The sequence below is a fragment of the Nannospalax galili genome, unplaced genomic scaffold, assembly GCF_000622305.1.
Source record: "Nannospalax galili isolate Female #2095 unplaced genomic scaffold, S.galili_v1.0 scaffold686, whole genome shotgun sequence".
NCBI classification, from domain to species: Eukaryota; Metazoa; Chordata; class Mammalia; order Rodentia; family Spalacidae; genus Nannospalax; species Nannospalax galili.
The window spans coordinates 714469-726147 of record NW_008355472.1 but is presented as its reverse complement, the minus strand read 5'-3'; the positions used below and the strand labels follow the sequence as shown (position 1 = coordinate 726147).

At 42.8% G+C, this 11679-nt stretch overlaps 1 protein-coding gene across 2 annotated transcripts in view; it reads right to left on the bottom strand.

Moving 5' to 3' along the window:
- Rab6a (RAB6A, member RAS oncogene family) overlaps positions 1–8114 on the bottom strand; it is a 70235-nt gene extending 62121 nt beyond the window's left edge. The window contains exon 1 of one of the 2 annotated variants that reach the window (XM_017803067.2): positions 7489–8114. In XM_017803067.2, the coding sequence (XP_017658556.1) occupies positions 7489–7558 (70 nt within the window). In that variant the 5' untranslated portion in view covers positions 7559–8114. The remainder of the gene's footprint in view (positions 1–7488) is intronic. The other variant, XM_008852717.3, reaches the window with a different exon arrangement.
- Positions 8115–11679: the final 3565 nt, after the last annotated feature.

Here is an 11679-nt window from a genome sequence, read left to right as displayed (position 1 = left end):
AAGGTCAACTAAGTTCCAGGGGACTATGGAACGTCTCTCAAAATGTCCTGTAACTGTGGTGAGTTACTTGTCCTCTTGTTCAGGGAGGACACGGAGACCCCACAAGATGGATTTGAACCAGTGTCCACTCTACAAAGAGGAGGGTCAACTTAGAGGAAACAACTCATTCATGCTTCCAAAGTGAGGCCAGCCATGGTCGAACAGGACCTTTGACTTATCTTCACATAGATGGAACTGGTAAAAGAAAGGAGCCAGGAGCACCTCCCAAGCCCATGTGACCCCTGAGGAACAGATCCTCAAATGACCTTAAGTGTAAAAATAAATTGATTTATTTGGGCCAACTGTATGGTCTTAAACACCCAAAAGGAAAGTATAACCAAAGAGTAAAGTCATCAGTATACTTCTTTAGGACTTTAAGGGATTATACTTCCCAGACATTAGGTTTAAGTCTATATAAAAAGTTATTTACGGCTGTAGAGATGGTGCAGGAGTTAAGAACACTGGCTGTTCTTGCAGAAGACCTGGGTTCAAATCCCAGCACCCACATGGCAGCTAACAACTGTCCATAACTCTAGTTCCAGGGGACCTGACAGCCTCTTCTGACTGCTGCAGGCATTGCATGACACAGGTGCACTTACCTACATGCAGGCAATACACGCATATACACAAAATAAAAAAATAAAATAAAAACAAATAAATAAATAGTTATTTAGACAATTATTTCTCATTGATGATTTTGTTCCTAACCAGAAAGTGCTGCTCAGATGTAAGACTTCAAATCTTGGTCTCTAATACTGTAGTACCCCCCTGTAGCTAAGGGAGACAACCAGCTATTGTTCTAAAATGATGGATAAATTTGTTTTCTCCCCCTATTTAGAAGCCTTTGAAAGGGAACTGACACTGATTCTAACTACTCTAACAGCTATCAAAACACCTAAAAGCAAATCCTGAATCCATCACTCTAGAGTCCAGCCTTGGAAGACAAAGGAAAAATGAGGTTTTCTAGTTCCCTGTCTAGAACTTGTAATGCTAATTACTCTTGCCTTTTTACTCCTTCACATCCTCTAGTCATGATTCAAAGACTTTCTTTTCCTCCTTAAGATAAGAGTTATGCAATTTGGGAGTCTTTTAGATAAGACCCACTGCAGGGGTACTCCAATTGCCTCACCCTGCATCTCGGTTCAGCATGGAGGAAGCCAGAGCGGTCTACGTCCCTATTCCCTACTGGCAATTTGGGTAACCCCTTCAGAGGATGTCATGGTAAGAATAGGAGGTAGGAATTGGCTAGGCAGTTACGGTAAAAAGACCCCAAAGAAAAGTAGCCAGTTCCTTGGCTAAAAGTCAAAATGTCCTTGGGGCTGTTAGCAACATATGCTATTCCAAAGGCCAAAAATGTCGAAAGTATTTGGGAACTTCTATCTAATCCTCAAAAGATTTTAGGTTTACCTCTTCAAAAGGGGGAATGTTAGAGTACCCAAAAGCCCCATAAAAATAAATAAATGAAAGAAGAAAAAAGAAAAAGAAAGAAAAAAGTGATGGGGAGATATGAGAGGTGCTGGAAGGGAGGGAGTGGGCATGGATTGGATCAAAACACCTTATACGCATGTATGAAATTCTCAATAAAGGTTTTGTAAAAGTTAAAAAAAAACAAAACAAAACAAAAACCCACACTGGTTGTTCTTGCAGAAGACCCAGGTTCAAATCCCAGCACCCACATGGCAGCTAACAACCATCTGTAACTCCAGTCCCAGGGGATCCGATAGCCTCTTCTGACCTCGGCAGGCAATGCACAACACGGGTGCACTTACACGCATACAGGCAATACATGCATACACATAAAACAAATAAATAAAATTTTTTGAAAAGTTAAAAAAAAAAGTCTTAATATGTCTAAAATAACAATAAACCCCACTGCATGTTAACATAACTTTTGTGAGAACTAGTTTACAAAAATTTAGTGAAGACAGCATTTTTTATGTTACTTGCATATCTCCTTAATGTTTAACACAACAGAATACAGCTACATTCTCATAGTTGCTTCTGCATTCAGACTGTTAAATATCACATATCAAGTAGGCTCTTGGAATCTATGCCATATACTCATAAGGCAGTAAGAATGGGAAACCCATATAATGTCTTAGTATTTTGAAAACAATCTGGGCCTTCATCATGTTAATGGACCCTCTAAAGGGTCTTGTGAGATCCCTACAGGTCATAGATCACAGTTTGAGAGCTACTGGGTTAGACAGTTATCAGGCCATTTGTACTCTCTTAGAAGACTCAAGGGGAATATTTTCTACATCTTGTTTTGAAACCTTAAAACTTAACAGTGGAGCTAGTGATTAAGAGCACAAGGTCAGAGTTTCATGTGGTAGTACTGACCACTGACCTTTGCAAATTACACAATACCTTTGTTTCAGTTTCCTTACAGATATACAAAGAAGGACCTATCTTATTTGGCACTACTGTGAAGATTAATTAAATGTAAAGTTTTTCTACACGTCTGGCAAATGGGAAGTGCTTAGTAAGCACTTTGTTTACTTAAAAACTTCAAGTTAAGAGCTAGAGAGATTATCTCAGCAGTTAAGAACACAGGTTCAGTTCACAGCACCCACATGGCAGTTCTGTTGCCCTCTTCTGACCTCCTTGGGCACTGCACAACACAGCAGGTACATAGATACAAAATACTTACACATATAAAATAAAAATACATCTTTAAAAACAAAAATAACTTCACTTTAAGTGGTTTCACAGACCCTATTCATAAAGAATTTACAGGGAAGAAATATATAATATCTAATACAATAGAGTGTGAGCTATACTACAATATTATATTAATCAACATTACTACAGGTCTCTGTCACTTTCTCCCTACTTAGTATATTATAATTCAAAAAAGTTAACAGGAAAAAACTAATAGAAAGTAAAAGGGCAATACTAGATAAACACTTCTCCCTGTCATCCCATTTGCTAACCATCAATAACAATTACATACGCTATAAAATCCACAGCAGGCCATTTAATGACATTCCTAAAAGTCCCTCTGGACTTCCATTCCAGACAAAAGCCTGATAGTAACAAAAGACTTATGTAGTTCAACATTCCATTATTACATCATATACTACTGAAATAAAAAAAAAAGATTACAAATACCTCTGTCATTAACAGTTCATCTTCATTACAGAGCACAGTATCTTAATTTTGTTTTTGTTTTGTTTTTTTGAGATGGGGTCTCCCTGTAGCTGACCTGGAACTCCACATCTCTTTCTCACAGAGATTCACCTGTTTCTGCCTTCTGAGTGCTGGGATTAAAGGTCTGCTATGTCTGGTGTAGCTTACATTTTTGGGACGCTAAATAAAATTCAGTTCCATAAATACGTCTTCTATACATACATACTCTGACATATTTTATGTGTTATATTAGAAAGTAAATTAACAGCTTCAACAAAGAAAAATAATTTTTTAACTCAAAAAGAAAAAAAAAGTGTATAATGCAGATCAGCGATTTTTTAGTGCAATGGTTAAGCCTCTATACTAGTTACCCTATCTAACCTCCAGCATCTGGAACATCCTTATATACAATAAAATACACGATTCTAAACTAAGAATTGCATTGGAGGGGGAGGAGCAGAATCACCATTGCAAAAAAATATAGGCTACCAGTTTTGGTTACTATTTCATTTAACTGTTGTTCACACGCCAATTATTTTTGAGTAGCTATGATGAGTCTGGCACTATGCTAAGCAACAAGGATTCAATTAACATAAAAGATGATAGTTTTTATCTTACAGAACTTTCATTCTACCTTGGAAAACGAAACAAAAACAGATAAAAGTATTAAAAATGTGGCAAATGCTATTAAGGAAACAAAGAAGGCTAAGCCACAGACCACAGCCTTTAAAAGCTGAATTGTGGAATTTTAACAGACCTAAAAATAAATAATTCATGGAAAGTTACATCAACATAACATAGATTCTATGGACCTTTGCTAATGTACAAGGAAACTACAGATATTGACCACGAAAACAGAGATCAATCTTTGAGTGTCAAAGCTATTGGATGGCATTGCTAAGCAATATGATGACCTCCAAAGATAATTAACCTCACAACTCCAGAGCAAACACAATCCTAAAGAAACAATAAGTGGGGGCTGGAGAGATGGCTCAGTGGTTAAGAGCACTGGTTGTTCTTGCAGAAGAGCTGAGTTCAAATTCCAGTACTCACGTGGCAGTTACATGTCTGTAACTCCAGTCCCAGAGTATCCGGACAGCCTCTTCTGACCTCCACTGGCACTGCACGACACAGATACACTGACCTACATGCAGGCAATACATGCATACACATAAAACTTAAAAAATTTTTAAAAAAGAAACAGTAAGTGGAACCTACAGGGATATGGTAGGTTAATGTAAAGTGGTACCCTGAAAGGAAAGCTGAAATGGAAAAAGCATAGTAGAATATCAGAATAAACTACAGATTTTAAATAATATGAAGTGAATATTGGTCCAATAATTATAACAAATGTACCTTACCAATCAATATAAGATATTAACTGGAAACTGGACACAGGGTACATAGGCACCTTCTACACTATCTGGCTCAATTTTTCTGTAATTTCTAAAACTGTCCTAATATGTAAAAGCACACAGCTAGAGAGCTAGACAGACACATACACACTTTAATTTAAAAAGGTTCCATTCAGTAGCTACACCTAGGAATACTGGAGAGTGCATGGAAGGGAAGAGCTTGTTAAGTAAAGAAATCATATCACCCTGGAGACTGATGCAGGAGGATGTCACCTTCTGAGCTAGCCAGAGTCAGTCTCTGTCTCTGTCTCTCTCCATACTGAAATCCACTACCTTGTCTACTAACTTAAAAAATTAATTTAATGGCTGAGAGTGGAACTCTATGGGTAGAGTGCTCACCTCTACCAAATGAAACCAAGCTTAGTGGTGCATGCCACAGTCCCAGCACTTCAGTGAAGCAGGGGCATCAGAAAGTCCATCTGCTACATAGGGAGCTTGAGGCTGGCCTGACTGCAGGAAACTGCCTCAAAAAGAAATTAATTTTAAAAAAGGAAAACAGAAAAAAAACTGGGTGTGGTGGTTCATACCTGAAATCCCAACACTCAAAGGTTGGGCCTGCACATGAGGCCCACCTGAGCTAAAGTGAAACCCTACCTCAAAAAAAAAAAGTGAAGAAATTAGAAGGCATGAAAATCTGCAGATACTTAGGAAGTTAAGGTGCTTACCCATGCTAAAAACTTCAACAGAGATTAATGGATTTTCAAACTAAATAGTTCTGCATAGTCAATATTCCTAGACTTTGCAATAATCATGTTAAATACCTACTTATCAATAGTGACCAATAAACTTTTTTTTCCTGTATGGCACTGTCCTGAAATTGCCATATCTCCACATTGGACCAGGATCAACTTCACAGATTTCACCAAGTTACTCATCTAATGAAATGCTCATTTTTCAATTTTTTTTATTAATACATTTACTTATTTACTTTGTGTGTGTGCTTATGGGAAGACACTCATCTGGTCAGAGGACAACTTGCAGGGAGGGAATTGGTTCTCTCCTTCCACTGTGTGGGACCTGGGGACTGAACTCAGGTCATCAGGCTTGTTGGCAAGTACCTGTCCTACTCAGTCATCTCACTGGTCTGGAATGTTTACACTTAAAAATGTCCATAAGCAGGCTAGAGAGATGGCTGAGCAGTTAAGAGCATTGACTGCTCTTGCAGAGGACCTGGGTTCGATTCCGAGCACCAACATGGTAGCTACGAACTGAACTGTCCTTAACTCCAGTTCCAGGGGAATCCCAAGCTGCAGCATTGCACAACACGGGTGCACGCACTTACATGCAGTCAATACACTCATACACATAAAATAATAAATTAATATATATCCATAAGCAAAGAAGAGGGAGACTCTATCTTCCCATTCTATGAGAAAGTCGGGGAAGAAATCTTAATATACAAGAAACAAAATAAATCTAAATATACAAGAAAAAGTATTTCCCAGGTCCAACTAGAGGCAATTTTGCAACCAGTGTAAAGCTCCAAATTAGTACAAATAGTTTAGGTTAGTAATAAAAACTAAAAATACTTATCAGTTACATGTCTTCCAGTCAAAATAGACGTTTTTATAATCTCATCGAAGACACCTAGTAAGTACCAAATGCTTCATTACTTGGAACTAATCTCCCAATGTCTGAATTTTAATGATTGTCATGAAAAATGACGGGGAAGATTGTAATCTCTGAATTAATGTCCAGTTTGTATAATACAGAATAAAGCTATTAGTATGAGTAATCTTTGTGACAACCATCACAAAATTAGGATCTTGTATGTAATACAAAGTACAGTGACAGCAGAACCCTGGCCAGATAAATGACATTACAATTCCATTCACCAGATCCTATGAAATACTAGGTATAAAATAATCAGCTCAAATGGTATATAAAGCTAATTTAAAAAGCTAGATGATGAATCTATTACTATTCTATTATCCAAAGACAATCCTACAACACAAAGATGTTCATTATTTTAAGCCATCGCTGACACCAATCTTAAATATGTAATTGGAAAATCCTCAAGAAATGAATGTTTCGCCTGTATTTCCAGTTTGTATCATCTGAAGAGACTCACATACTGTTTCGTGTGGAAAAAGGGAGGTGAGAGGAGCAAAATTCCAAGTAAAATGATCATGACATAGCATCTGGCAGAGATCGAAAAAGCCATTAACACTGCCAAAAGAATCGTCAATGATGAAAATCAAAAGAAGAAAATGAGGTTTTCCAACCAGTCACAACCCAACCCAGGGGACAAATATTGTCACTGCCAACGCCACCTTGTTTCAAGTCTCCTCCAATTCAAACGTATTAACTCTATAACCCTAATTCTTCATCTAGGTGAAAACAGATTTTTTTCTCCCTATGACCACCACTTCCCACCTTCCAGGAGGATCCGCAAAACTCGGAGCCCAGCCTCGGGGGAAAACGCCGCCCAGCTCCCACCCTGGTGGAAGAGGGACCGGTTCCCGGGAGTGGGGACCTTCCGGAGTTCCAGTGAGTACTGGAGAAAAAGAGCAAGGAATAAGGGTGGGGCTCTCGAGAGTCGGCCGGGGAGGAGGAGACCACGCAGGGCCAAGGAAGAAAGGGATGGACAGAAGGCTTGGCGGGGGCAGGGCCGGAGAGAGGGCGGACCGGCCGGGGAGGGGTGTCGGGACTGGGGTGGTAGGGAGGGCGGCCGGGGTACTCCGCGTAGGTACCGGAGTGGAGGCCGGCGCGGACTCCAGGCCGGGGGATCCCGCGGAGGGTCGGAGCGGAACCAGGCGGGGAGCGGCCAAAAAGGCCGCACTAGAGCACCCCGGCGGAGGGCCGGAGCGGAGGCCGGCGGGGAGCGGCCAAAAGGGCCGCACCGGGGGCGGCGCGGGGAAGCCGCGGCCGGCTGTCGGCAGCGAGGGAGCCGCGCACTCACCGCTCTGTTCCCCCAGGAACACCAGCTTGAATTTCCTCAGCGGGTTCCCGAAGTCTCCGCCCGCGGACATGATGTAGCCGGAGGAGCAGCCGCCTCAGCCCAGAGACCGCTCCCGTACCGCCGCTGCTCCAACCGGCTGGCGAAAGAGGGGGAGCAGAAGCGCGGCCGCCGACTTCTCGCGGCCCCTGGCCGGGCTCGGGCAGAGGAGCAAGGCTGACGCGAACGCGAGTCTCGGCCGACAGCCGCCGCCGCCGCCGCCTCCCCGCAGAGTCGCTGAGCGCCAAGCGAGGCCCGAGGCTGCGAAGGGAAGAAGGGCGGTATCGGAGGCAGCCTGCGGTGCGCTCGGGCTTCCCTCGGTTAGCGCCGTTCCTTCCCTTAGAATGTGGCGCGGAGGCTGAGGTGAAAGCTGGGGGTGGCGGTGCCCGCGCCGCAGACGGGTCTAGGACCTCGCACACGCAAGCGCCCGGGTTAGCACAGCTGCCGCCGCCGCCGCAGCCCAACCTGCTGAGTGCGCGAGCCTCTAGCGCGGCGCAGGGAGAGTCCGGGCGCGAGCCTGCCGGCCGGCCACTCTCCAACGTGCGTGCCTGTGCGTGCGCGTCGCCGCCAGAGCCTTCCTGGTTCTGTCAGCTCTCCCGGCTCCTCCTGAGCCACGGAGAAAGGAGCCGCTTTGGTTTCGTCTGGCGTAGGGAGAAGCCGGAGGAGGCGGGGCCGAGTCTGGAGCGAAGGGGCGGGGGGAGCGGGAAGGAACGTGACGTTACTGAGAAGATAAACCAATAGGAACAAGCGGAGGGCGGGCCGGGGTGGGGAGCGGTGTGAGGGGGCGGCGCGAGAGCGCGCGCGCTACGTTCACGCGGGTGAAAGAGTCGGGCGCAGGCGGCCATGCGAAGTGTGGCTCGTGGTATAGGGCGTGGAGGAGAGGGAAGAGACAGGAAGGTGGGACGGAGGCGGAGGCGGAGCCGGAACAGAAGTGGCTAGACCGCAGCCATGCCTGGGGTTGAGTCGCGCCAAGGTGTGCAATAATTGCCTAAACCCTCTGCATATCTGCGGTTCCAGCACCTTCTCTTTTTCAACATAATTCCTCACGCGGCAACAGATCTTCGTAGATCTGTTCTCGGCTGCTCCCTGGAGTTTCATCAGAAGCAGGGCCTCTCCATTTTGTAGATGAGGAAACTGGAGCCTAGCGGGAGGAAATGACTTGCGGAATCTACAAAGCCGTTTCGGAATAACAGGGTTTTTTTTTTTTTTAATCCTAGCCTCTGTTTTGTCTCATTATTGAGCCCATCCACGTCCCTGGCGTCATTTGGCTCGGTCCTGTGTTAACTAGCCCTTGTTCTCAGGTGTTCATAACGTCAGTTGATGTCCATTTTCTTGCTAGAAATCGTTTTAGACATCATATTAAACAAAACCTCTCACATCACTTAAGAGGAATGGAGGGCCATCTAGGACACGGCTTTGGAAAAGGTCACTCAACAAACTAGAGAGACGCCTGAACAAGAGCCCAAATCTGGCGAAAGAGTGCTTAAAAGATAACCCTTACCCCCTTTATGCAGGGCTTCTGGGTATGCTTGAGTGGGCCTCCCATAAATTAAGCATCTGAAGTATTTGCATTTTTCTGTGGATCGTCAGCCTGATTCATGATCCAATAATGATGGTGAATGCCAGAACAAGAGGAACCTAAGAAAACATGAGCTAAGCATAATGTGGACAATTACATAACATAATTAAATGTGCGTTTTTATCTGAATGGGATCTCTGAACACATCTAAAGAGTATTAGACAGAAAATACATTGAATAAAGTATGGATTTTAGTTAATAACTGTTGATATTGATTCACTAGTTGTAACAAATGTATCCTAGTAAACTAAGGTGTTAATAAAGGGTGCAGGAGGAAGATACCGGAAAATCTATGTGAACTCTGTACATCTGTCGCTATTCTCGTGGATCATAGTGGCTCACACTTGTAATCCCAGCACTCTGAAGGCTAAGGAGGATCAGTGTCAGTTCTAGGCCAGCCTGGAGGACAGAGTGGGATCTTACCTCAAAACAAAAAGGAACGAGAGTATATGGTTTAGTGATTTTCTACCTTGTTTGAGGCCCTAAATGTAATTTCCAGCACTGTGCCCCCCTCCCCCCTATTCTAGAGCTTGGAGCTGTGGAGCATGCCTGTAATCATAGTGCTTGGGAGGTAGAGGGTAGGAGGATCAGGCGTTCAAAGTCACCCTGTTACATAGCAAGTTTAGGCTCCATGAAACCTTGTGGCAAAGGGGGGTAAATTCTGTATAAAGTTCATTAATAAAATAAAAAGAACTGGGGCCTGGAGAGATAGCTGAGAGCACTGGCTACTCTTGCAGAAAACCCACTCAGTTTCCAGCACCCACATAGCAGCTAACAACCTTTGGTTAACTCCAGTTCCAGGGGATCCAGCATACTCTTCCGGCCTCTGCCAGCACTGTACCCACATGATGTTTTTACGTACATGCAGGTGAAATAGTTAATACACATAAAATAAAAATAATTTAAAAAAGAATGGGATAAACCATAGCACTTATCAATCATGTATTGTTATGGAATTAAGTTAACATAAATGCTCAGAACCGTGGTAGAAGCAGGTTTGGTTTTTTTTTTTTTAATTAACCATTGAATTAAAGAATTTGGTACCTGCAAAATTTCAGCCATGCCTCACTATCCTGTGGGACAGGTCTTAAATAGGCCTTTTGAAAAACATACCAAACCCCACATCTGCACTTCCAGAACTTAGGAAGTAGAGGAGTTTTAAGACCCTACTCACCTACATCATTGAGTTGGAAGACAGCCTAGGCTACATAAGATCCTGTCTCAAAATATCAAAAAAAATTTTTTAATAAGTCTATACATTTACGTATAGTATTTTACATACAAAACATTTATACCCTTGTTGATGACGAGATCAAACATACTATTCAAGATGACTTGTTGACTAGTATTAAGGGAGAAAATGAAGTTCTTAAAATGCTGCTTACTATGGCCTCTTAAGGCCACAACTATATCTTAGAACTTTACTCTCTATCAAAATTTACTCTCTGGAGCTGGGAGTATCTCAGTGGTGGAGTGCTTGCCTAGGTAGTTCAAAGCCCTAGGTTCAATCCCTACCACAAAATCAATCAATCTATAACAATTACTTCCCTACAGTTCCTCTCAGGAAAATGGGAGGAATTTTGAATATATATCTGGAATGAAAAGGTAAAAACCTAAGTCATGACATGGACATTTGATATTTAAATATTTTAAGACATGCATGGTGGCACACACACCTGTAACCCAGAGGCTTTCACAGGTTGATGGAGAATTTGAGGCCAGCTTGGACTACATAGCAAAACATCCCAAAAACAAAACTAGGGTGGCTGGAGAGATGGCTCAGTGGTTAAGAGGCCTGTTTGCTCTTGCAGAGAACCTGGGTTCAGTTCCCAACATCTAACATAGTAGCTAACAACAGTCTTTATAACCCCAAGACCAGGAATCCAGTGCCCTCTTCTGGCTTCCACAGACATTGCATGCATTGGTGTGCTTACATACATGCACACAAAACACTCAAATACTTTATTAAACTAGGGGCTGAAAAGATGGCTCTGCATTAAGAGCACTTGCTACTCTTGCAGAGGACCCAGGTTCATTTCCCGACACCCATAAAGCAGCTAACAATGACCTGTAACAATGGTCTGATGCTCTCTTCTGGCCTCCACTGACATTGCATGCATGTGGTGCAATTATATACATGCACACAAAACAAATACACATAAATAAAAATTATTTAATTAATTTAAAAAAACTAGCTAAGTAGGGTGGATCTTCTAATCCGAACGTTTCAGGAGGCTGAAGCAGGAGGTCAAGCCTGGCTTGTATAATGAGTTCAGGTGGGCCGGAACTACAGCATGAGATCCTGTCTCAAAAGAAAGCGTTTTGATTTTACAAGTAGCTTGGCAGGTCTGATAGGGTATCAATAGTAACTCAGTTTCTATAGTTACCTAGACAGGTAGTGTTATGTGGAAGGCAAGATGGTATAGTATACCCCTGACCCCAAATGTTTTGAAGCATGAAGTCTCCATCTTTTATTCTGTCTCTCTTTCCCACTCCCTCTCTATCTTCCTGAATCTCACTATGTTTTTCAGGCTGAACCAAAGTCTTGGATACAAGCAGTCCTGCTTCAGCCTCCA